The sequence below is a fragment of the Penicillium bovifimosum genome (genome assembly GCF_028826915.1).
Source record: "Penicillium bovifimosum strain IBT 22155 chromosome Unknown utg000004l_segment0_segment0, whole genome shotgun sequence".
NCBI lineage: Eukaryota > Fungi > Ascomycota > Eurotiomycetes > Eurotiales > Aspergillaceae > Penicillium > Penicillium bovifimosum.
Window position 1 is genome coordinate 2,147,881 of NW_026622713.1, and position 25,172 is coordinate 2,173,052.

The 25,172-nt window shown below is 49.8% G+C and overlaps 11 protein-coding genes across 11 annotated transcripts; 3 read left to right on the forward strand and 8 right to left on the reverse strand.

Annotated features, from left to right (window-relative positions):
• Positions 1-249: 249 nt before the first annotated feature.
• N7515_005115 (uncharacterized protein) lies at positions 250-3,934 on the forward strand (the record flags this gene model as incomplete). The annotated part of the gene is made up of 4 exons (XM_056665859.1): positions 250-393; positions 457-765; positions 823-3,598; positions 3,660-3,934. 4 exons carry the CDS (start codon positions 250-252, stop codon positions 3,932-3,934), a joined length of 3,504 nt encoding a protein of 1,167 aa, XP_056522809.1.
• A 564-nt stretch (positions 3,935-4,498) lies between these two features.
• On the reverse strand, positions 4,499-4,954 carry N7515_005116 (uncharacterized protein; the record flags this gene model as incomplete). Its single annotated transcript, XM_056665860.1, has 2 exons — positions 4,499-4,657; positions 4,730-4,954. 2 exons carry the CDS (start codon positions 4,952-4,954, stop codon positions 4,499-4,501), a joined length of 384 nt encoding a protein of 127 aa, XP_056522810.1.
• Positions 4,955-6,215: 1,261 nt separating this feature from the next.
• N7515_005117 (C2H2-type zinc finger protein) lies at positions 6,216-8,284 on the forward strand (the record flags this gene model as incomplete). The annotated part of the gene is made up of 6 exons (XM_056665861.1): positions 6,216-7,593; positions 7,656-7,796; positions 7,844-7,920; positions 7,977-8,004; positions 8,056-8,118; positions 8,178-8,284. The coding sequence occupies 6 exons, from the start codon at positions 6,216-6,218 to the stop codon at positions 8,282-8,284; spliced, it is 1,794 nt and encodes a 597-aa protein (XP_056522811.1).
• Positions 8,285-9,565: 1,281 nt separating this feature from the next.
• N7515_005118 (NACHT nucleoside triphosphatase) lies at positions 9,566-10,374 on the reverse strand (the record flags this gene model as incomplete). The annotated part of the gene is given in 3 exon segments (XM_056665862.1): positions 9,566-10,071; positions 10,091-10,225; positions 10,236-10,374. 3 exon segments carry the CDS (start codon positions 10,372-10,374, stop codon positions 9,566-9,568), a joined length of 780 nt encoding a protein of 259 aa, XP_056522812.1.
• Positions 10,375-10,928: 554 nt separating this feature from the next.
• On the reverse strand, positions 10,929-11,888 carry N7515_005119 (uncharacterized protein; the record flags this gene model as incomplete). Its single annotated transcript, XM_056665863.1, has 2 exons — positions 10,929-11,786; positions 11,835-11,888. The coding sequence occupies 2 exons, from the start codon at positions 11,886-11,888 to the stop codon at positions 10,929-10,931; spliced, it is 912 nt and encodes a 303-aa protein (XP_056522813.1).
• A 340-nt stretch (positions 11,889-12,228) lies between these two features.
• On the reverse strand, positions 12,229-15,694 carry N7515_005120 (uncharacterized protein; the record flags this gene model as incomplete). The annotated part of the gene is made up of 9 exons (XM_056665864.1): positions 12,229-12,248; positions 12,298-12,679; positions 12,748-13,013; positions 13,089-13,487; positions 13,544-13,624; positions 13,683-14,343; positions 14,397-14,768; positions 14,827-15,569; positions 15,637-15,694. 9 exons carry the CDS (start codon positions 15,692-15,694, stop codon positions 12,229-12,231), a joined length of 2,982 nt encoding a protein of 993 aa, XP_056522814.1.
• Positions 15,695-16,127: 433 nt separating this feature from the next.
• Positions 16,128-17,273, reverse strand: N7515_005121 (uncharacterized protein; the record flags this gene model as incomplete). The annotated part of the gene is made up of 6 exons (XM_056665865.1): positions 16,128-16,396; positions 16,451-16,570; positions 16,624-16,677; positions 16,729-16,885; positions 16,950-17,091; positions 17,152-17,273. The coding sequence occupies 6 exons, from the start codon at positions 17,271-17,273 to the stop codon at positions 16,128-16,130; spliced, it is 864 nt and encodes a 287-aa protein (XP_056522815.1).
• Positions 17,274-18,574: 1,301 nt separating this feature from the next.
• Positions 18,575-19,171, reverse strand: N7515_005122 (uncharacterized protein; the record flags this gene model as incomplete). Its single annotated transcript, XM_056665866.1, has 1 exon — positions 18,575-19,171. The coding sequence occupies one exon, from the start codon at positions 19,169-19,171 to the stop codon at positions 18,575-18,577; it is 597 nt and encodes a 198-aa protein (XP_056522816.1).
• Positions 19,172-19,478: 307 nt separating this feature from the next.
• On the reverse strand, positions 19,479-21,013 carry N7515_005123 (putative MFS sugar transporter; the record flags this gene model as incomplete). Its single annotated transcript, XM_056665867.1, has 2 exons — positions 19,479-20,087; positions 20,153-21,013. 2 exons carry the CDS (start codon positions 21,011-21,013, stop codon positions 19,479-19,481), a joined length of 1,470 nt encoding a protein of 489 aa, XP_056522817.1.
• Positions 21,014-21,599: 586 nt separating this feature from the next.
• On the reverse strand, positions 21,600-22,586 carry N7515_005124 (uncharacterized protein; the record flags this gene model as incomplete). The annotated part of the gene is made up of 1 exon (XM_056665868.1): positions 21,600-22,586. The coding sequence occupies one exon, from the start codon at positions 22,584-22,586 to the stop codon at positions 21,600-21,602; it is 987 nt and encodes a 328-aa protein (XP_056522818.1).
• Positions 22,587-23,509: 923 nt separating this feature from the next.
• Positions 23,510-24,580, forward strand: N7515_005125 (oxidase ustYa family protein; the record flags this gene model as incomplete). Its single annotated transcript, XM_056665869.1, has 5 exons — positions 23,510-23,753; positions 23,810-23,941; positions 24,001-24,131; positions 24,182-24,281; positions 24,339-24,580. 5 exons carry the CDS (start codon positions 23,510-23,512, stop codon positions 24,578-24,580), a joined length of 849 nt encoding a protein of 282 aa, XP_056522819.1.
• Positions 24,581-25,172: the final 592 nt, after the last annotated feature.

Genomic DNA, 25,172 nt, shown 5'->3' on the forward strand with positions numbered 1-25,172 from the left:
GCATTACTTAAGCCAATTACATAACCTTGACTGACCGCCCGGAGCCTCGGGGCCATTCCAACAATTTGCGCTCGATGCGATAGACAAACGTTCACGTTTTGCTTTTTTTACCCTTCTTTCTTTCTCGGTCGCCTGTGGCCTAAACCAGCGATATCAAACGTTTTAACAGGGCTGTCCCTTTCTCGCTCACTTCACTCCGTGTCCCGGGTGCTCTTGCGTTCCAGTAACACTCACTAATCAGCCTGCAACATGGCTCGCCACGGGGATACTCGCTCACCATCACCTGTAGGCAGCACGTTTTCTTCATCTCGGCGGTCTCGCAGAGATGATGATCGCTATGACAGAAGCAGGCGGGATGATGGGCGTAGCTACCGCAGATCTCGCAGCCCAGAGGTATGTTCGCCGGTATCCCAACGTCCTTATCACCCAATTCCTGACCATGTCTTTGCCTTTCAGAGACGATACCGAGAGCGCGACCGCCCTCGTGAAAGAGATGGATATCGACGCCGAGATGGTCCTGTAGACAGGCGCGATGAAGACACTTATCGACCAGCACGCAGAGACCGATCCCGAGACCGCCGACGGGATGATGATCATGATTTTCGTCGCAGGAGTCGTGATAGGGACTATCCAAACAGGCGAGATGACTCCCGCGAACGGGATCGCAGGCGGAGAGATGGATCTGCTGATTTGAAGCCCAAGCCTAGACGGGATGACAGCCGTGATCGCGCTCCGAACCGACGATCTACATCCAGAACTCAAGAGGTAAGCCCCAAGAATCCTACTTGATACAAAGCTCAAAGATCTAACTGTAGTCTACAGCCACCAAAACCGCCCACGCCGGTCCGAACCGCCCAGACAGCCGAGGAGAAGAAAGCAGAGAGACTTGCCAAGCTTGAAGCGTGGAAACAGAAGCAAGCCGCTGAGCGGGCGAAGAAGGAAAGCGGACAGCCAAAAGATGATACCAAGAAGATATTGGATGCCGTTGGCCCCAAATCGGTTTTATCCCCAGCTGGGAGCTCACCACAGACACCCATAACTCCGGCTGAGTATCCAACCCCTACTGCATATCCCGGAAAGTTTGACCCAAAGGCCATTGCCAAATCAGTCACTTCGAATACAGTAGCCCCTGCTGTTCTTGGTACTGACGTCGCCGTCCCAACGGCAAACAAGGCTGCGTCTACGACGACGGCCAGTATACCTTCTCCTGCGCCCGCCAAGCTGTCTCGTCCTCTGAAAGCCACAGGCAATGTCGGGGGCTTTGGGCTGGGCGCAAAAGCTGCTCTTGAAACCGAGAAACCGTCTGCCACCAAGACTTTGGGTTTCGGGGATGAGGAGTCCACTCGCAAGAAACTTGAGAAGTTGCCAACTCCTCCTGCCGAGGATGCCGGACCAGCTCTCGCGGCTGAGCAAGACGAAGACGTAGACATGCAAGGAGAAGCAACAGAAGAAGACACAGCAGCGGCAGCTATTGCTGTAAATGAGCGACGGGACGAAATTCTCAAAAATGAAGCCGATGACGTTCACATGGAGGATTCAGTGAATGGACCGACCGGCACTGTGTCAATGGACATCGACGAAGCAGAAGAAGTGGATCCCTTGGATGCGTTCATGTCGGAACTGCAAGGAGCCCAACCTACCAAAAAGACGACCGGGGCCACGTTCGCCAAAAAGGACAAGGGCCAACGACCCGAGGCGATGTTCGGCGACGATGATGATGTGGGTTTCACGGCAGTTGGTGACGAAGATGCCGAGGATGTTCTTGCCATGGCAGCAAGTAAAAAGAAGAAACGGGAGATACCTGATGTCGACCATACCAAGATTGAGTATGAACCATTCCGGAAGCAATTCTACACAGAACCCTCCAATCTTGCTGAGATGACAGAAGAAGAAGTCGCAAGTTTGCGTCTCGAATTAGACGGCATCAAGATTCGCGGTACGAACGTTCCCAAACCCGTCCAGAAATGGTCGCAATGCGGATTGGGCGTGCAGACATTAGATGTCATTCAGAAGCTCGGTTACGAGAATCTCACATCTATCCAAGCGCAAGCAATTCCCACAATCATGTCAGGTCGTGATGTTATCGGCGTGGCCAAAACTGGATCAGGAAAAACTGCTGCTTTCTTGATCCCGATGTTCCGGCATATCAAAGACCAACGGCCCCTGGCTAGTATGGAGGGGCCCATCAGCCTGATCCTATCGCCAACCCGAGAGTTGGCCACGCAGATTCATAAGGACTGCAAGCCTTTCTTGAAGGCCTTGGGTCTCCGTGCTGTGTGCGCATATGGTGGGGCCCCCATCAAGGACCAGATTTCTGAGCTGAAACGAGGAGCTGAAATCGTTGTCTGTACCGCCGGTCGTCTCATTGATCTGCTGGCCGCGAACCAAGGACGAGTCCTCAATCTACGCCGCGTCACGTATGTCGTCCTAGACGAGGGAGACCGTATGTTTGATATGGGCTTTGGGCCACAAGTCGTGAAGATCATGTCTAACATTCGGCCGGATCGGCAGACTGTCCTCTTCTCAGCAACGTTGTCCAAGAACATGGAATCTCTGGCTCGGAAAACTTTGCATCAGCCTGTCGAAATTACCGTTGGTGGCAAAAGTATCGTGCCTCCCGAAATTAAGCAAATCGTCGAGGTTCGTAATGACGATCAGAAATTCCATCGTCTATTGGAGCTCCTGGGAAACATGTACGAGGACGAGGCAAATGAAGACGACCGCACCTTGATCTTTGTGGACCGTCAAGAGGCAGCAGATGATTTGCTCAAGCAGTTGATGTATAGAGGTTATCCGTGTATGTCGATTCATGGCGGCAAAGACCAGATTGATCGCGATACCACGATTTCGGAGTTCAAGGCTGGTGTCTTCCCCATCCTGGTCGCCACGTCAGTGGCAGCTCGTGGATTAGATGTCAAGCAGCTCAAGCTCGTCGTCAATTACGATGCGCCTAATCATCTGGAGGATTATGTCCATCGAGCTGGCCGCACAGGGCGGGCTGGAAACAGCGGAACCGCCGTGACTTTCCTGACTGAAGAACAAGACCGCTATGCGGTGGATATCTCAAAGGCCCTTAAGCAGAGTGGACAAGAGGTCCCTGCTGCTGTTCAGACGCTGGTCGACTCCTGGATGGAGAAGGTCAAGTCCGGAAAAGAAAAGAACATGGGCCGAGGATTCGGCGGTAAGGGCTTAGATCGTCTGGACTTGGAACGTGAGAATGCGCGAATGCGTGAGCGAAGAGCATACAAGACTGGTGATGAGCCCGACGAGGAAGAGGAGAAAGAGGAGAAGTTGGAGAAATCAAATGATCGGTTTGACAAGGCAGCCTCGGCAGTGCAGTCGGCTGCCGCACCAGCTGCAGCTCCTTTGTCTGGCATTCCGAAAGGTATTGACTTGGATGGTAAAGTCATTGTGCATCGTACGGAGCGGGGTCCCGCCAATGCATCGAACAATCCATTGGAGAAGGTGGGCTCCGCCGTTGCTGAGATTAACGCACGACTGAGTCGTGCAGGTGTCATGAGATCGGGTGTACCGATTGATAACCGCGGACCTGATGCTGGCGCCTTCCATGCAACGCTGGAGATTAACGATTTCCCTCGTAAGTTTTCATATGTTCCCCCATCTTTCGGAAATTTTGCTAACCATGCTCATCGGTACAGAAAGAGCACGTTGGTCCGTTACCAACCGCACAAACGTGTCCAAGATCTTGGACGCTACCGAAACTTCGATCACCACAAAGGGCGAGTTCTATCCAAGCGGGAAGCAACCTGGTCCAGGAGACCTTCCTAAGCTGTACATCCTTGTTGAGGGCCCGGATGAAATCTCGGTTACCAACGCTATACATCATCTCCGAAGTCTGCTTAAGGAAGCAACACTGGCAGCTGCGGATGATGAGGCGCGGGCTCCGGTGGGTGGCCGGTATAATGTTCTTTAATGGAAGGCAGATAAACCAGTTTGTTCAATCTCAACATGGCTGTACAACATCTTCGAAGTGTTTCCATTCGTTCTCAGATATCACGTTGTATATACAAGTGAAAATCAAATAATATTGTACCAGACTACCAGTCAGGGCTTTGGGCCAACCATGGTGTTTTGTAGATGATGGGATATCAACTCATGATCTAATGGACATGCTAGCACTACCTATGTCTCGGCATACACAGAAAGTGACCAACCAGAATGTTATCATAGTACGTACATCAGGTGAAAGAGATCCATAGAACACCTTTGCTAAATCAACCATGGCATGTGTACCAGTAGCATGTGCACAAGGCAACGGACACCTGAAGGTTAAGGAATGCCTGCACGCAACATAAGCCTTAACACCATTCCATGAACAAACAAAAAAAGAAAAAGGTGAAGATGCGCATCAAAAGAGAGACAAAGGCCACCAATTGAACGCTACAAGGACAAAATTCCACAGATCTAATGCGTAGAAATAGGCATCCGGGCCATGAGAACATAGATGATTTGAATACGATGCCGTTTGTTTGGATTGTTAATTCCATCTCCTTGCAGCCTCTGCCTCATCAGCATCTCGTGCGGCCCGTTCCGTCCGACTGACTTGGTCTAATGTCTGTGCATGCGACTGGGCCTTTTGTGCAGCCAGCTTTGCGCCAAGTTTGCCTTTATTGGCAGATGCGCTCTCAGCGCGTTTCTAGAAGATGCTCGAGTCAGTGATCACCTCTCTACATTGCAATACTCATTAGATAGAACTGTGTTCCCATACCTGTGCAGCAATGGCAGCATTTGCACGTGCCTCATCTGTCCCCGCGGCACTGCCGTCCCCATTGCTCTCACCTAGGGTACGGCCTGGTGTAGCTTTCCAGTTTGTTTTGGTTGGAACTGGGGCCCGGGGTGCAGCATTCCGGTCTGAGGGACCAGCACCCACTACACGACCCGGCTGTGTAAAGGGATCAGTCTCATTGGAAGAACGTGAGCAGATATTGCCCATTGTGATTGTATGACAAGGTGATGGAGTCGAAGTGTATGCGGTGATTAGTGTATGCGTGGGTGAAAGGCAGAGAATGGTTCGATGATTGTAGCCTCGGCTATGAAGCCAGACCAAGACCTGGAGGATCTAATGAAGTGCAGTCGATATGAAGAGATGGGACTGATGCATGCTACCCTGGCGGTAAGATGAGTTGGAGTCGGCAGTTCATTGCGAGGGGTCCGGGGATGTGGCCCGTGTCCCGTGGGCGCCGGGCGATAAGCTGAGAGTCGATCCGGGGCAAAGGCGGTGACAGCAAGTGATAAGGGAAATAGTACATTTTGTAGATTGCAGTCCACCTCGATAGCCCTGGCAATAACTCTGAAGATATTTATGGTATGGATGAGCGACGCAATCGGAGACCATACTCCGTATACAATGATGTATTTAGCACCTCCGAGGCTCTGTCTGCCAGCTGCAATGCATAAGGGCAGGGCAGGGCGGAGGAAAATGGCAGAATATAGCTTAGTCAGGTCTGAGTCCGGGCAAGAGAAACCTGGGATCTGGCGGGGAAGAGGAATTCTTCATTGGAATGCTGGGGGAAGATCTTCTAGATTCAAAATCCATCGAGTTTTACAATGCCTACCGCTTGACTTCATATTAACCAGTTCCGTCAAGGCTGATCGCAAAAACACGCCGCAGGATTCGTTCGAATATCATGACGCTTAACCCCCAGGGTCCTCATCCTCTCCTGCGTCCCGAAGGTCCTCACGACTACACTGGGGGGCCCCAGTCGACATCAGGGTCTGCCCCTAAACCCCTCTTTACAACCTGAATCGAGTCTGCATCCTCAATTTCTCCAAGGTCCTCGCTTCTGCATATTCTGCACGTCGATCTTGGGTAATTCTCCGATCTCTTCGGTCTCTTCGGTCTCTCAGCCGACCAGTCACCAGACCAGTCCAAGCACATTACACAATTGTAAGACGTCCCACACCGTGAGAGGAGATTATTCGGCGCTGCTACGTATTCTATTTGCCGGGTTCCTTGGCAAGCCGTGGAAACTCTGTGGCGCATTCTGACTGTTGGCAGTGCAGGTTCTCGTGGAATATCGTACTTGGCGGTCATTCACCATCTCACTTACGGTCGCACGCCCGTCGGATCCTCAGCTGCTCTCTCCCTTATTCTGCGTCGTACAGACTGTTGCCGTGAGATTGTTCCTGGCGCATCTGGTCTGGTTTGATCAAGGTCCCACTACCTTTCTTATCATTGAAGCGAACCGTGCACCATGACGCCTCAAACCCGGCAAGACGACTTTTGCCTCGAATGCAACTGGGAGGCGTTCCATATCGATGGCAAGGATACGTTAGAAGAGCCGGGTACTTCCCTACAACATCATTGGAACTGCTCAAGCTACGAAGACACATCGCTGCCCCATTGTGAGCTCGACGAAGCCTGCTGTGATGTAGACGACTGCGCGCTAGATTGTGGCTCAACATGCGACGGTTTTACGGGGTGTGATACCTCCACTGCATGCTCAGTTGCTCACTGTGATGATGACAACTGTGAGGACGACGATTGCGAGGGCGATAAATGCGACGAAGATCATTGCGACACCTCCCACTGTAAAGAAGATATTTGTGGGGACACACACTGTGAGGGTATTGACCCTCTATGCTTCGAAGACCACTGCTGCGACGAGACGGAGAGTCAAAGCTGTGGCTATGGCAGTCTCTTTGGTCTCAACCCTTCATTTTCGCTTGATGCAAGCATCTTTCCTTCCACGTCCATGATAAACCATTCTGTCACTCTCCCGACGAAAGACATGCAATATCCACTCCCTGGCACTACCAATCCGAGCCAGCAGCGAAATCTTTTATCCTCATACCAAGCGCATGCCACCCACTGCGAGCAGGATGTGCAGAATCACTTCGATTGTGATGACTTTCAAAAGGATTGGCAGGAGCTCTTTGGGGCATTTCCTGCCCCGGCACAGTCCGACGTTAATCCAGCAGAAGTTTTCCACATGCTTGGGATGTGTTCCGATTTCTCGATATGCCAAGATCAACACATACCAGGGCATCAGAACGGTGTCGACAGCTTTGACAAACCCAGTATGAATCACAATATCGATACCAACATCAACACGCCAGACGCATTCAATTGCTTCAATCGAGAACATCATCATGTCCACAGCTACTCTAAACCGTCCAATGACCTGAACATGCAAACTGTCCGGAGAGGACCGCATCGCAGTCATGATCGCTGCCGAGCTCATACGCATGCGCATTGTCACCCATACTCCCCTTATTCACGACAATATCGATCCAGTGTCAGCTCTCACCTCTACTCCAGTCCAGGGGATACTCCACCGTCTCTCGAGGGTGATGCATCATCCGTATTGACCACACCGGACTTTGCTCCTAATGAGAAGGAGCTGCATATCTGCAAGTGGTCAACAGAGGTTCACGGAACCAAGGCTCCCTGCGGTGCCATATTCTCCGACTCTCGTGCTCTGCAAGAGCACCTCGTTGCCAATCATATGAATACTGTGAATGGTGCCAAGGGCAATGGATATTACTGTTGCTGGGAAGGATGCCACCGTCCAGATGAGCCATTCTCACAGAAGTCCAAACTTCAAGGCCACTTTCTCACACACAGTAACTGTATGGCATCACTTATTATCTCATAGCCTACTGATTCAATGTACTGACGGGCACCCTTCTAGACAAGAATTTCTCGTGCTCAGTGTGCGGCAAGACGTTTGCCAGACAGGCAACCTTAGACCGACATGAACGCAGTCACCGAGGGGATAAGCCATATACATGCAAGGACTGTGGCAAATCCTTCACGGATAGCAGTGAATTGAGTATGTACTCCCGGTCAGTCCTCGAATATGTCCTCTAACCGTCCTAGAAACACATTCGCGCACTCATACTGGCGAAAAGCCTTTCAAATGCACCTGGCCAGGATGCAACTTCACAACAGGCGACGTGAGTTCTTCCGTTCACTTGCTAGCATTATACCCAGTCTTCTAACTATATAACAGTCTTCGAATATGTCAAGTCACAGACTCAGTACGGTAAACCCCCCTTTGGGTTTAGACACATTTTGCTAACTGGATTTAGCTCACGGAGAGCGAAAACATAAATGTCTCTTTCCAGGGTGCACCAAGAGCTTTACTCGTCCAGGTAAATCTTAGACCTTCATCCTGTTTTGCCGGTATACGCTGACACTTCTTACTTCCTAGACCAGCTGAAGCGCCATCAGAGGACAACGCATAAACAAGAATCTCCCGTGACCCTTCAATCACCGAGCCTGGATACTTTCACGATGACCCCATTCACTCTCGTTTGATGAACTCACGCGATTGTCATGTTTTGCGGCCCTGGGGAATATTTGAACATGGGGCCTTATGCGGCCAGGCGTTTTAGGAATGGTAGGGTATCTAATTATCAGGCGCTCCGAGGCTCCCGAGACCGACATCCGCAAAGAAAAGTTTATACCACTCGTGATTGGCGTTGCCGGAATCGTTCAGCTATACTTATAGGTATCTTATTGGAATATCATTCTATGTCATCTTGCAGCTTGCCCCTATCCAACCTTTGATCGACGTCTCCATTGGATGCCTGCTTGATCGCCCTATGACTAGACCATTAGGTGGGTTCCTCAACATCCAGAAGACTTATATTCTGCAACTTTGATGCCTATTTTGCGTTGCCGGTGTGACAGGTCAGGTCACATGGACTGGGATGTGGACGAGAGGAGAGAGAGGAGAGCAGGTCATAGGTCATGTGAGAGGAGGAAGCTCGTTGTTTTTCTTCTATTTAGCCCATGATTGCTTCTTTCTTCTTCCCCTTTTCTCTCCTCCCTCTCTCTCAGGTATTCATCAACCGATCATCGCGAATAGCATTCCATATTCGTTGTCATCGCCTTCGTCGTGGCCTGTGCCTCCATCAAGAACAGGTCCCAGGTCATGCGAGAGGACCATTCGTTGAATCCGTGAGGGTTCTTGTGGTTAGTTTTCTCTTCTTCTCTTCTTCTCTTCTTCTCTTCTTTTCCTTTTCTTCTTCTAATCTTCTTCTTCCCTTCTCCAGTCTTGTTGTCTATGTAAACAGAACCCCTTTTTCGAGAAACCTCGTCACATAACAACAAGACTCATCCTCTTTTCATCTACCACGTGAGCTTCATCTGCAGTGCGTGCAACTGCACCGCGGTCTCGGCGTTCGGTAGACAACACAAAAACACGAACACGACCTCGAAGCCACACTCAAACTCGACCTCGAACTCGACCTCGAACTATGGCTACACGCGGTCGGAAGAGAGGACTCGCGCAGCCTCACAAAAGCCATCTCCGAGGAGGTCCCTCCCTCGTTCTCGGTCTTCCCACAATGGCTACTCTGTTTACTGACAGCCCGGTCAGGGCTGACCACGGTTGTCCCGTACACCCCGGCTCCACACGGTCGGGATGACCCACTTCCCTCTCTGCGATCCGCTCCGGCGCAGACTTCCTCCCCCGCGTCGCACCAACCGGCCAAGGGAGACTTTATATACGTAACCAGGAAGGGAAGATGGTCGCTGCTACCGACGTCCGATGGAGAGACCTTAGCACCTTGCTGGAATGGGTCCGTGCTGATCCTAACCACGCGTTAGGTGCCCTTGGGGTACGTGGCCGAGACACAGCAGCGCCGAAGCTACCTTCGCGAGAAGACCCAGGATTAGGAACTGGAGAAAAGGATCCAGGACCTCGAAGACTATGCGGCTACAGGTGTTGATGGCTGGACACGGGATGCCTACAAGGAGGACGTGACCGTACAGGACTTCGTTGATTCCTGTCGACGCGGTGCTATCATTGCGACTCGAAGGTGGCCCACCATTTCGACTCGCGTGCCACCTTCGAGTCGCTCGTCTTATCAACCTCTCTTGATCGCCTTCTACTGAGGCAGCCTGTAGAGCGTTGCCCCACAAGCCGCCTTGCGCGTTGATGTCTGCTCCCTTGTCTAAGAGCAGCTTAATAATCTCTTGAAAACCTCCTTGTGAAGCAGCATAGAGAGCGTTGCCACACTCGCCGCCCTGCGCGTTGACATTGCTCCTTTGTCTAAGAGCAGGTTGACAATATCGTGATGACCTCCCCTTGAAGCAGCCTGAAGAGCGTTGCCATACATGCCGCCCTGTGCGTTGACATCTGCTCCCTTGTAAATAAGATGGCGTGCAGGCACAATAAGTCCACTGAAGCAAGCATATTATAGCCTAGAGCCCGGTCGAGCGCCTCGGCTATAAGTCCAACTCCCATCAACACTATGCAAACGAGTCCATCGCTGGAATGTCCTTTTCTCTTCTAGGAAGGTGACTATCATTCGAATAATTTCCTCATGGGCCTGAGCCAATACAGCATGGCACGTCCAGAATTCGGCCGCATATTCCGCCAACGGAAAATACCGCTTCATCTTGAATTCGGTACCGTTGATATCCGTAAGATATATCAAGCACGTCCTCGTAATGGAATGCTGGCAGCTGTGGCCTGGAATTGCCCATGACCAAGAAGGTACTCTTTCACAGAAAAATGGGCAAGATGTAACTCTTTATCATTGGCATGGACAACTGTCACTAAGCTGGGACAGTAAGCCAAGATATCAGTCTCGCAAAATACTCGACGCTTCATGTCAAACTCTCCCGAGTCGCTTTCAATATGCGTCGCTATTACTTCTTTAACCTCGGCCAGCGTTAGAGGTCGCCTAGAATGCACTAGAAATTGGAGAAGCCGTGTCGCGTCGTTTTTCAGCTCCGTCGGTATGCTTTCAAACATACGCTGGTATGTCTCATTGAGATTCAGTGGCAAAGATTTAAGAGCCTTCTCTATAGCTCTCTCGTGCAGACACCGAGCCAGGCAGTCTAACTGACACAATGCCCACCTAAACCTGAAAAAGGCGTCAGTAAGCTATCAGGACAAAGCCGTACACTGTTGAAAGGTGGAAGCTACCAGGTTGTATTTTAAAGCGATCTAGTGAGCTACCCCTCCATCTGGTCTAAGATCTCCCTCAGATAGCTGGTACAATTCCTTTCCCAATTCCCCATCGACGCGATACTTTTCGCCCACAGTGGAAAACTCGTAAGGCTCAGTAGGGACAGTATAATGCTGCATAATAATGTCGTACATCTGCCAAACGTCCGGGTCGACACGAGCCTCTCGGACAATATTTCGTTTCCCATCCAAATAGAGCAGCCGAAGTTGCTTGGTTTGGAAGGCTTCCTCATCCGCGATGAGAAGATAGACCTCGGTAACGACCCTATGCAGACTACTGGCCCAATCCAGAATAATCTCATCCCAGCTTTCCCTTTCTTTCCAGTCATCTGGACAATTCTGCTTCACGGTAGAGATATGCTTCTTAAAGTTATTTCGAAACAACTCTAGATGATCGTGAGGTATATATCGTAGCTGTCTTGACTTCGTTGGGCCAGCAACCTCGGGTAGAATCTCAAATATTTGCCTCCAGTCATCGCCGAAATTAAAGAGTTTCTCGTCGTTGAGGCATGCCCAGTCTGAGGCTTCTTCAAACATCTCTTCATCTATCCATGCTTTCAGTGTCTCCTCGTCTTCTAGGTTGGAGCTATAGTGGGTTCGAAGAAGGATAGGTATTCCATCGCCGCTATGCATCCACTCGGCCTTTTTACGGAGGGCATCGGGTCTCCAAGGCTGAAGGATTATTTCAATTTCTTCGGCGGTTGGCTGTCGAGAGGGCGAGGTCGCATGTAAATCCATAAACCATTCATACGGGATCTCGTCTAAGTCAAGGAAGCCGTAAATAAGTCGAAGACGTTGCTCAGAGGGAGACTCTGGCGAGGCTGAATCCCAGTTTCTCTGTTTCAACGTGTTAGCGAGTTCCAAGGTTGAGGCTCTGAGACATACGATCAAATATTGTTCAACGGCTAGTCCGCCCCATGGAATGTGTTCCCTCCTCATGATGGAAAGAGTGAGAAGAAATAGGAAGAAACACAAGGGAAAAGTATCTCGGGTTTATTGAGGTAGTGGCGGTGGGGCTTTAGTGAGGGGGCCAAATTGGCTTGGCTTGGCTTGGCTTGGAGAAAGAAAGAGAGAATATGAAACAAGCTATTTCACTAGTAACAAAGTAAAAAGGATATGCTTGAAAGCTCCATCTATAGCAATTATTTACCATGTATAAGGGAAAGGATCAAAGCCAATTTTATATACAAGCAAGCCGACTACGAGAATGTTCAATAACGGCTCACATATATTTGCTATAAAATATTTAACACCCCACAGTTATCTATAACGCCAAAATTCAATCGACAAATTCCACGCCTAGGTAGGTGAGCCACGGCGTTTGAAATATTGGGGTATATTGACTTACGTTCAACTTCCCAGCCATTCCAACTTTGGCTATCTCTCTTGGTATTGGTCGAGTCCGGGGTTTGGCCCTGTGTGTTGCCAAATGTGATCAAGCATTTGCCCAGATTGTGCATTTGTTGCCAGTCGCTCGCCATGCCTGAGCCGTCATTCCTAAGACAGAAGCCATTATACTTTTTCCCTTTTTCAGTCTCCAACTTGTACACATTGTCCTGACCGAAGTGATTCATTGCGCAAAAGATCGCCTCGCCTCCTGCATCCCCCTCGTAGCCTTCACTGTACCAGCGGCGGCTAACAAAGTTCCACCAGTCGTCAGGCTTGAAGCCATCAGTGATCCATGTAGCACGATAGTCTCTCTTGAACGTCCATGATTCCTTGTCATTGTTCTTGTTTTGCGTCATTTGTCAGAATTAGGTCATTGGGTAACGCATTTACCGCCAGTATCTAGACTTACGCGCACTGAAATGCCATCCGGAGGCGGTTGTTTCACTCCGTATTCCTTCAGTTTCTGCGCAAATTCGTTGTTGGTTCCAAATGTGGCGGTTCTAGTCCACTCCAGAGGGTTCGAAAGAGAGTCAGAAGGGTTATCAAAAGGATCATTAGGGAACCGTAAAAACATACTGTCGTTTCTCCATGGCACCCAAAAGTCTTCCACATCGTCGTTCTTGGCGGTGTCGGCGTCTAGCATTTTCCAATTTGAGCTCATGTCACCGATCATTGCTAGAATTTGTCAGCGGAGTGTCTATTCCAAAAAGAAGAAAGAATTCATCGAGTCGTCATTCAACAGGTACTTACCAAGGCATTGCCCATGCCAGTTATTCTGCCAGTATGGCACGCACGCTGCTCGACGGCTGTTGGAATCGAGATAATGCCCTCCTTGTTCAGAAGACTTCCAGGGAAACTCGTCACACTGAAGTTTCAGAGCGCTGCCCGTGCCCATGAGGGCGTTCAAGTTGTCTGTTTCGTCTGCACATGCGCCCTTCTTTCTTTTTTTGCTACTTGAGTCGGTTGTAGATCCGCATTGGGCTTCGTATCTTGCTTTAGTTGCTGTTTTATCATTGGAATAGGTCAAGTCCGTCGGCAGATTGGGGATTTTCAGGATGGTGTCACAAAAGCCAGCTACCTCTGCGGTCTTGCCCTGGTTACTGGCCCGAGCTCCGGTAAGCTTCAGTCTGGAGAGATGCGCACAGTTGACTATTTCTTGGATTAACAGGAGTTTCAAATGGAATATCGTAGCAACATCAACTCACATCGTATCTCCGGCACTTGGAACCCGGAAGTTCCAGGCGGGCAAGAGCCTGGCAGAGAAAACTCTGAATCATTGGGATTATCTGTGAGAGTTGTCAGCCTTCGAGCTTCTAGTCAGATCTATGGCATTCAGTTTCATACCCGCACTCCCATCTTCGCGACGAGTGAGCCCCATAGCTGCATCAAGGTAGGGCATCGTAGCATTTGTGGATAGTGCTTCAGATCCCTGTCGCCGATGGATGGCGCTATCGAGTGATGGGTCTCTTGTCTCCATGTCTGACGAAGACATCGGGATTGTGCCCTTCTTCTCGTACAAAGTCACCGTGTTATCTGGCGTAAATGCTTTGCGAGGGGCCAAAGCCCAGTCAATGAAACCCAGGATGTTGGCCTTGGCCTTATAACCGAGGTTATAGAGGAGGTAGGCACCAAATCGGTAATGGAAGGCATTGTCCGAGGAATCATAGTCACCATGGGCCTGGAATGACAGATCGCCTGTCACGTACCCTGTCAATTGGGCGTCCATGAGAGTCTTGCCGCCGACCAGCTTGCCGCCACCAATTTTGATGCCGACATTGGCTTCAGGTGTGACAATTACATCTAGCTGTGCATCGACGGCGACTCCTGCATGGAAAACCGGCTTAATACTTCCAGGAGCTGGTGCCTTGGCGTCACTCGTAATTCCGAGTAAGGATCCATATTTCGCCTGAGCCTCATCATTCTGAGGCCAGTAGACCTCGGCCTTTCCGAATGTAACCATTGCTCCTGCATCAAGCTCCCCGTGTAGGGTGATTTTACCCCGAATCTATGCGCAAGATCAGATACTATTCGAGCAATTGGTATATAGTGGGGTATTACCTCGCCGTAAATGTCCAAAGTAGGACCAACCGCTGCAATCCCCTTGACAGCCAGACCTGGATAGGAGAGAGTATCGACAATCTTCTTCCGCACACTGGGGGTCTGCATCTGGGCATTTCCTTCAATATGGAGACCTATATAGGCTTGTGGCTCCATGCCGAAGTAGGCAAATGTTTCTGGTTTACTCGGCGGAATGAACGTTGCTGAGAGATAGTATGCGTACGTTGCATCCATCGCCAGATCAGCCTCCAGATCCATACGGAGATCAGCGTAATAGGTCTTGCCGGGACACCCCCACTGCGCATAGAAAAGGTTGATGGTTTTGCTGAATCCCAATTCTATAACGCCCACGCTAGACTTTGTCACCGTTGTCTAAATTCGTGGTTAGTATGTGCAAAGATACAATTAGCAGAGTCAGGGCACAACATACCAACTTGCTCAACCAATCTCCAAAGACGCCAAACCAGCGCTTGTTATGTGCCGGCGTCGGGTCAGAGGTATCCATTGCCGTCTTTACCTTGATGTTCTCCTCTCGCTTCCGAACATTCTTATCGCGAGAAACGGCCCTTTGCACACGCGATCGCCATTCAGGCTCCGAGAGACCTTGCTCCCCAACGCTTCGTTTCATGCGACTAGCTGGGGAATCTGTCATCTCGTCCCAATAGCCCATCAAGTTCGTGTAATCAACACGAATTTGCACAGGCTCGTCATCTCGTTTTAGTTTGATGTTTTGGAAATTGTAGTCAATTTTGACCTCATAAACGGGGTTTTCGAGATGCTCCAACGAACGGTGTGCCAAATGGTGATCTGGCAACTGGAAATCCCCGTCTGCTTCTTTCATGGAAACGATGCGAGCGAAAGGTCCTTCGCCGACATGGGGTGGCAGTGAGATAATGGTATCCTCTGCACCATCGATAAAGACACGTTTGCACTCTTTAGAATCGGCAGGGTAGTTGCAATAGACATGGAAGGTTTCTTCAGCATGGTCGAAGACGCTGTCCATGACCGTCTGGTTGCTGGTCAAGATGGAACGTTTGGTCTTGACGATCTTTTCAGAGCGACGGACAACAGTTTGACTGCTTGCAAAGTCATTGTCAAGCGAACCGTCCGGACCATCAAGCATTACAAATCCATATGCATCGCTGCCGTCCTCTTCTGACGAACGATCCTGATCTGCATCGTTGTTTTGATATTGCAATAATCCCGAGGATCAACAACAAGATCCGGACAATGAAATCACTTCTCTCGGAGAAAACTGCTTTCGGAGAGGACGTTGGCAAGGTTGCCTGGCTGGCCATGCGCACAAGGCCAGATATAGCCTTTGCTGACTACCTTCTTACAACCCGACAGTGAATATTCCTGCCGTTGAGTCGGAGAGCTTTACATATAGGCATAGTTTGTTTACTGGATCTCTATGTTTCATGCGATGATATGAATTGACTGAATAAAAATAAAGGTACGTTGAGGGGAGATAAGGAATACAAGACGAGGGACCACAAGAAATGAAGATAACCCAAATCCAGCATATCCGAAGTTAATAAGTTATGCCGACATGAGTCATTCCGATCGTTGAATTAGATCGAAATAGGAAGGAGAAGTTGAATTTCTCGGAGGCATGTGCCATTAATAGCAACAGCGACTGAGACTGTCACCCATGGGTGACTCAGAGTCAGGTGAGTGTCTCTAGGAGGAAAGAGTGCCTCTGCCCTTCTCCCCCCTTCCTTCGTAAGATTAATTGGTGGGGAAGGTCAAATCCATTCCCTCATTCATGTCTTCCTCGGTATCCATCTCATCCGAAGTGTTCTTAGTCGCATCTTCGACTTTCTTTCGATCAACCCGGATACGAGGACGGTTGCGACGACGAACTCCATGAGGCTTTTGTCCAACAACAAACTTGTACACAATGTCCGGCATCCTGAGTCCGAACTCGGAGTATTCGAAACCGCTCGCCTTGGCGACCCTATTGTTGGTGGCCTGCTTGAACCGGCATCTGCGATTACCTACACACTCACAAGTTAGCAGGTATCAAGCATGGAGTTGACAGTGATACATACGCGTTTTCAGAAATCTCTTAACATTTTCCTCGGAAAACATGGGATTGTCCCACGGAACTCCCAAGCAGCTACCTAGCAGCGGTTGTGGGGGGCTGGCTCGAGTCGCTTTCGAGCGTTTGGCTGAAGTCAATTATCAGCAGCTGCCTGGCGTTACTTTTAGCAGCGGCACTTACCTTTTCTGGCCGCAAGCTTGGCATGGTGTCTGTTGTCTGCATGGAGCAAAGCTTCTATGAACTGTCAGAGTCAACGTATATCATTGGAGTCACTGTGGTACATACTCTTAGATGGGTCATTCCGATCGCGGAGGTTGAAGGCACCGTTGGACAACGGGTTTCGGCGTCGCTTCCATGACACTCGCTTTCCAAGTTGACGCGGGTTCAGGCTTACATGGCGACCTGGACTCAGGCTTAAATGGTCCAACTGCTGCATAAGAGGCTAAAATACACCACACATGAGTCGGCATCTCAGAAGATTTGCAATAGACAGGGGATGGACTCACCTTCAAAGTATCCTCAGGCTCGGCTGTCACGCTCATGGCCTCAGTCAAATTCATCTTGTCTTTCATATCGGTAACTAGCGCTGCCATTGAGTGCTGGTGTGCGGAAGCTCCACAGACTCCATGAGATGGGACGAAACCAGACCTATCAGAAGTTAGCCAGACTTCTCATTGAGATGGCAAAATTATGGAGAGAACCACTCACGGTTTCGCGAACGGGGTAATGACCCGCTGGTGCCCATCCACTGCGTGGGTCATAGGCCTATTGGCAAGCATAGACGTCCACGGATTGGCCTGGGCCTTGTCGTCCGCGCTGTGGGCAGACATGCTGACGATCACGCTAGATCTAGTACAGCAACAGAAGTTGGAAGTGAGAAGTTGAGAGTTGAGAAGTTGGGGAACTGAGAAGGTGTGAAACCGAGAAGGTGTGGAAGAGCAATGGTAAAAGAGCAGTGGAAGGGAGAAGAAGTACAAGAGAGAAGTGGAAGAGAAAAGTGGGAGAAGCGAAGTATGTAAAAATAGAAGCGAGAAGTGCGAGAAGCACTCCAGGGCTGAGGGTAAACTGCATCTCATGCCCTCGTCTACTGACATTTGCTGCCCTCTGCCCTCTCATCTTGGACTTGTGACCTGCTGCTCTGAATGAACATTAGAACCACACCTTGGAGGTTTCTAGGATCTATGGTATTAATTCACATATTGCTGCCATCAACTCGCATGTTCTCTTTACTTCAACCTCATATATCCCATCGAGGTAGTAGCAGTATAGTACCTAAAGGCCCAAAACTGTATGTTTGAAGAAGACACTCCACTCTCGTCACCCACGCCCTCGTCTACATCCCCCCAATCTGTATAGTCTCGAAAGTCAACTTAAGCCATCAATATGTACAATATGGTTTGCACTCCAAAGCCCGAGTCCAGTCGCAAACATGTGCACTGTTTGTTGCAGGCCACGTGAGAAGATCAAGCCCTAGGTAGGTTCGACGGCCAGTTTACTCACGAGCAGTCGATGTCGAGCACTCCCGGGAGCACCAAGTAGTGACATAGTTATCCTCACGCTGCATTGTCCAGCTGCAACGACTCTCTTGATATGATTGGGAAACTTCACACTGACGTTGGTAGATCCACGCATACTGACGAATTGGCTATTCTTTGGGTTCCAGACCCTGTTGTACAATGAAGTTCATAAAAGAGCAAATCGTGGTCTTGCTTCCAATTTTTTGAAGCAGGTCACAGGTCATGTGAGTTGAAGCTCGTAGTTCCATATTATTTAATATTCTTACGCTGTTTTAGGCGGTTGGCCGCCTCGCCCCTGTGGGCAAGCAGTCCCTCATCGGTTCGAATCCAGCGGAAGCTCGTAGTTGTTTTTCTTCTCGTGTCTTCTTTATTCCTTTCTCCAGTCTTGTTGTCATTAGAATAAGTAATCGGAAACCCTTTTTCGGAACAAGATTCCTCGTCACAGCCGGTGTCGACTTCATCAAACCATGAAGCAAATAGGAAATGATACATGTATGAATCACTATGGTGGAATGTAGACTTCAGGTAATGCTTCAGATATGATAGCATGTTAATGATAGTACCTCAGCAGTGATACACAAAATCCCAAGAGGCTATGCAAAAAAACACAATCTTCACTCCTCCGTAGCCCTTTGTTCTAAAAGCTCGACAGCATTCCTCAACTCCCGAATCCGCTGCCCGACCCGTCTCCGCACCTCATCCTTGACAGGTTGCGAGATATCCGCAGGGTTGTAATTGGTTTCGATAATCGCACCATCCTTCAACTCCTCGAGATCCGACGCCGCCTCACTCTGAACCTCCCCGGGACTAGCTGTGTAGAGACCGTACACGGAAGTCAATTGATCCAGGGCATCGCGAGCAGACTCGCGGTCTGATGCAGCGTAGATGGTCGATGTGTCGGTGCTCTCGGTGGCAATTTCAAATTCATCTTTTGCGACTTCGTACAGCTCCTGTAGTTCTTCGACGAGGAGGTCTGCTTCTGCTTTTCCGGAGGAGCTATTGAGGTCTGTGAAGGTTCTCGTTTCAGCTCTGAAAGGATTCGCCGGGTTATGGCTTGGTCGTAGGTGGCTCGAGCTTGACAAGCTGTATAGGGAGCGGGAGATGGGGTGGAGTCGTTGTATGGGCGATCGGTTGATGTTGCGCGATCGTAGACCCCCGAGGCGGAGCAGGGAGGGGGTTCGTGCGGGGCGAATGTATTGCAGGGTAGACATTTTGATGATATATGCCTAAGAGGGTAAGTCGGGTGAGGCTAATCGGAAATTGAGTACACTGGTGGGTTGCGCTGTCGTTTGAGACCGACTACCCCTGCAATTCGATATGACATCACCAACATCTTATCACGGCACGTGCTGATAAGGTCATTTCTTCCACGGTTCGGATAATTAAAAGCTGGAACTTGATGTTTACCCGAGCGGTGAGCTTTTTGCTTGCCAGGCTGGTCGTGTCCAGTCAACTGGCCTACACACGCGTACGTACATGTACGTACATCATTGATCATTCATGACATCGCCATTGCAATCAAGCGAGACTCAAATGCTGGCGAAAACTGTTCAAACTGTGGTTTGAACCCGGTGATTTGCCTCTGAAAGCTTCATCAATCTCCCCAAAGTTTCGACCTTGTGTTTCATGCATGAAGAAGATGCCAACAATCGCAGTGACAACACAGCATCCACCAAACAGGAAATAAGCCCCGAAGCTGCTCTTCGCAAGGATGACTGGTGTCGTTAGGGCCACCAAGAAGTTGCAGACCCAATTGCTCGAATGTGCTAACGTGGTAGCTGATGCTCGTGTTCGCTGGGGCTGAATCTCGGCGCTATAGACTTTGATGGATATACCCCAGGTCACAGAGTAAAGAGCTGCAAAGAAGTAGATGCAGACAATCACAACCCAACGACCGGGGCCGGCGGATGGATGGACGGCATTTCCAGCATACAGGCCACCCATCAAGAACATCAAGACTCCCATCACCACTCCGCCATATATGATACTGTTTCGGCGACCCCATGTGTCGGCGTATATTAGCCCAGGAATGGTGACAGCGAAGATCACAAGCGCTGAAACACCAGAGGCCAGAAAACTGGCCTCCGACGACGCAAGGCCGGCCTTTTGGAACAACTGCGGCGCGTACTATCAATTGCAGGTCAGTCATAATCGAACCCAGTAAGGCATGGCCGGGGTTCGACGGCACTTACATATAGAACACCATCAATGCCACTCATCTGCTGCATGCCCATGAGAAAGACTGCGAGGATAGTGCGGCCTAAAACATCCTTGGAGAAGATGGCAAGAAGCTTTTCGATGGTTTTTTCTTTGGCTCGCTGAATATCAGGTTCAACTTCCTGTGCCCGCACTTGAAGCGTAACCTTTTCACGCTCCGCACGATTGACACCGAGTTTGTCCCACGCCTCTTCGGCCATAGCATATCGACCATGGAGTCCGAGCCACTGCGGCGACTCGGGCAAAAAATAAAGCGAAAGCCCACATATGATCATGGAGAAGGCAGAGAGAAGGATGAACGGCATCCGCCATGAGAGCGAGGACTGCAAGCGTGATGTCCCATAGCTGATGAAGTACCCCATGACCAATCCGAGGGTCGTGGCCAGCTGAGGCCCGGTCGTCAGGGCTCCTCTAGTACTGGTGGGTGAGATCTCACAGATCAGGACCACAAGATTTCCAAGGAACAGTCCTTCTCCGAGGCCTTCTACCACACGACCAACGATAAACATAGATAGGGCAACCGCGCCTGCTTCTATCGCAGCTCCGACTCCGAAGATGAAAACACCGATGCAGATTCCCTTTGGTCGTCCAAGTCGATCGGCGACATAGCCGGCGAAGAAGGAGGAGAGCGCTGCCGGGATCAAGATACACGAGACGATGAGGCCATGGATAGTCGAGTTCTGGCTACCCCCGAAGGATGCCTTGAAATACTTCATGTCGGTAACAGGGCCAATGATGCCTGTATCCATTCCGAAGAGAATTCCACTTGCGGAACATAGAATGCATGCCAGCACATAGTTGGGTGGATTTTTGAGATATAGTGGGATTAGACCCATTATTTCAGCTTTGATCTGGGGAAAAGATTCAAGACTTTCAAGTCTCTCAAGATCTTAGATGAAATAATGTGAGAGATCAAGTCAAAGTTCCAAAGAGAAATATAAATCCTGTTGAAATGGAGAGTGAAAATTGATGGATTGCTGATCTTGCCCAACGAGGCCTGAATAAACGCTAACTTGACTAGGAAAAGGCCGAAGGGCTGGGCCCACTCATACTCCACATCGTAATCTTTCATTTATCCGTGGACCGTGGTACTAACTATCAGACATCTTGACAGCCGAATAGAAATGAGTTGGCGTATCAGGATTCAGGAAAAGTTGAACAATCAGACCAAACCGATGATTAAAGATTTTCAAAGGATCACATGCCATTCTGCTATATAATTCCTAACTAATCATCTCCATTCGACAAGTCTTCAACAGTTTCATCAGCCAAAAGTCATTAATGAGCGTATACAGTTCGTGATCTCATGCAAATCATGCCTTTCCAAATTCCTCCAAGCCAAACTTCCAGTGTAGAGGGTATTCCCTCAACTCTGCTGCCATATTTCCGAGTCCAAGTCTATCTCGTTCTCGGGAGTAGGGTCTACTCCTGCTGGCCAGTGGTAGCCTTGATATCCTTGTTCTGAGCCTGATTCTGACCGTTGACAGCATAGTTCTGGTAAGAACCATAGTTCTTGTAGTTGCCATAGCTCTGGTACTTGTTGTTCTGGGAGCTGGGGGTGACCTGGGGGTTGTTGACAGAGTTCCAGTTGTTGTTGTCATTGGGCCAGTTGCGAGCGATGATGGAAGGAATGGGCAGGAAATCGCGAAGACGGCAGTTGCGGCCATCAAGGTAGTAGTTGCCATAGCAGCGCTTGTTGTCATTGTAGCGATCGTTGTCATTGTAGTTGTTCCGGTTTCGGCAGTTCCAATCGTCGCGGTGGCAGTTGTCGCGGTTGTAGTAGTCATCATCGCGGTTGTAATCGTCGTTTCGGTAGTTATCGTTGTCGCGCCAGCTGCGGCGGTGAATGGTGGTGGGATTGATGGCGTTCGCGAGATTAGCCTTGTTCCCAAGGCCGGCTACGTTCAGAGATCCCTTGTCGGTTGCAGTTGGGTTCAGTTGACCGGGAAGAGCCTGGTTCAGTTGACCAGGAAGAGCCTGGCGCTTCTGGTTTGCGTGCCACTGGCCGTTGGCATCAGTCCAGCCATTCTGGTTGTTATTGGCGTGCCATTGACCATTGGCGTCAGTCCAACCATTCTGATCGTTCCGGTTGTTGGAGTGCCACTGGCCGTTGGCGTCAGTCCAACCATTCACATCATTCTGGTTGTTGGAGTGCCACTGGCCGTTGGCATCAGTCCAGCCATTTGCGCCGTTGCGGTTGTTGTCGCGCCATTGGCCATTCTGGTTGTAACGGTCATCGATATTGTTGGGGACGAACTGTCCATTCAGCCAATGACCCTTTCGGTATTGGCCACTGGGGTCCCATTGACCAGTCTGGTCGTTGGGGTCCACGGGGAGGGTCGGCAGACCGAGGACAGTCAGAGGAGAGACAGCCAAAAGTAGAAGGCTGTTGATCACGGAGTAGCGCATTTTTGGAGGAAGGCGAATTCACAAGAGCTTTGATGGAAGTAGAGAGAAGTGTTGCTTCTGAGAGTGCAGATAGATCCTAATGCTCTCAAGTTGCTTCTGTTTGATAATGATGATTGTAGCCGGGCTGGTCGACCGGTATTTATACATGAGCGAGACCAGCTCCAAGCTCGACGATTACGTAGCTCAGAGCTGTCTACCTATAATTAGCTCTCTCAACTCGGTACAGTGTCTGAGTCTGGCTGTCGCCCTTCGGTGAGTATTGATGCCATTCGAAATTCGCCGCAAGGGACAGCGAGCAAACGTGTAATCGATAGCCATGCTGCCTTGCGGGGGTTAAGCGAGCCTATGCACGATGATCTAGGTAGGGTGTGATCGATGTAATGGCATGAGTAGTACAGTAAGCAACATTGAATTGATTCGAGCGAGCCTGTAAAGTGTTGTTGCATGTTGAACCTCGCATGCTGCACAAAGGTTGCAGATCCAACCCGCAAGGGGATAAATCGCATTCCACGAAGATCACCCGAAGTCAAGTGACGCAGATCCTATCTGACCGTGTGGAGAAGACATGCTTTCACTCACGTTCAAGGATGCATACACTCGTGCTCCATGTTGTAGTTGACCCCCTTGAATGAATTCCGCGTTTCCCATGCACCACGCGTTGGGAAACTCATTGATGGCGAAACGTGTGAGACACGCAGGGTAGGCATTGCATCACGCCCAGGCTGGGGCCCCAGCAGTGTCTTTGAGCTTTGGTGTGATGTCAATGCCGAAGCTGGCAAAAGTCGGCGAAGTTGCGGTCTGGGTTGGCGAAAGTCAACTTGTTGCTACGAGAACATGACTGCCCCTTGAAAGCACAGTCAACTAGGCACGGTGTTTTTTGGTGCCTGTTCATTGACATATTCTCAATCACAAGTCTGCGAAAGATGTTTGGCGACAAGAACTGTACCAGGAACGTCTCACAGGAGGCCAGTGAACGCCTTCTACCAGAGGAAGAAGGCACTCCCTGGACTAATCATGGAGAATCGACAAGATCAAGCTGGAATGGCGTTGCAATAAGTCTCTTGCAAGTGACTACTCTGGCACTGTTCTTTTTAGTCGGGACTTTGTTTGGCTTCCAGTGGCGTGGAGACTTGGACAATCTATGCAGTAAACATGTCTCCCAATATTGTGAGTATCGTTCCGCATCTCTAAAGAGCACGTCATTGATCGCATTCAAAATATAGCAACCGTGATGAAGGAAGTGGGAATTCAATACAACCTGCAACAATTCAATGGCTCTCTTCTAAAAGAGAACGTGTTCCGACAAGATGCCGGCCCAGAGGTTGATGCAGCGTGGGAGTCTCTGGGGGTCAACTGTGTGTTCTCAGGTTGTTCATGCTTCCTGTCATAGACTAATGGCTTCCTTTACTTCTAGACCGCTCTGTTCGGATTCCAGCTGAAGATGCTGAACAATCTGGACTTGCTGCCGACCAAGTGAAGATCAACAAGAAGTATGGCGGAGGATTTCCGGCAAATGTGGAAGGTCTGCACCACCTTCACTGTCTGGTAAGTCTTTACCCTCGGTACTGTGAAGGAAGCATACTAATACCGAGAAGAATCTTCTGCGCCAATCGTTGTATTATAACTACGATTATTATCACGCGAAAGGCGAAGGACCCTTCACGAACAATGACTATATAGTCCGCCGACACGTGTGTATGTTATTGCCAACCTCTTCGGGCAGACATTGGAACTAACATCCTCTCATTAAAGCTCACTGCCTTGATATCATTCGTCAAGAGCTCATGTGCACAGTTGACAGCGGAGTCCTGGGTCAAATCTGGATCTATCCCGAGAGCCCCGAGCCCTATGTTGACTTCAACACTCAACACAAATGTAAAAACTTCGATGCTATTCGTAGCTGGGCCGAAGCGAATCAGCTGCCTGAAGACCCCGCTGAGGACTTTTTGGAGCCCCCGTCCGAGGGAGATCGAATTTACAATGAGATGCCTTGAGAAGAGAGAAATGGCTCAGTAGTCTAGTAGACAAGCCGATACCATGGTGACATGAATGATACTATGTTTGAGAATCAAATAGACCCGCTACACCTAATAGGTGTAAAAAGATAATATCCCCTTGGGTTCCTCAGCATCAACACTGTAGATATCCAAATATATCTTCGCGCATTTCGGCAAAACATAAACAGCACTCTCATATCCAGGTACCAAAGTTCTCCAAAATTTTCACACTATGGAAGTCCATTCCCACCTAGTTTTTCCAAGACCCTCCTGCAACTCCGTTGATTCGCAGCCAAGCAGAATTCAAACAAGGGATCCAGGATCCAGTCCGCGTTTCCTCGGCGCGTACACCAAAGACCCTTGACTGCCTCGGCTGCATATCCCTGTCCGCTTTCTTCTGGTAACATCGCACATCGCAGATCCGGCGCCAGGTAATGCGGGCTTGGTGAGATCTCTTTCATGGGTGGACGGGACACCAGGAACATGATAGCCGTGTTATGCGTATTCTCATGGAACCTTCCTTTCTAAAAATGCCGATGCCTGTTGCCGGTGTTAGTTCCAGTGCGCCCGCATAAGTCCACTAGTCCAG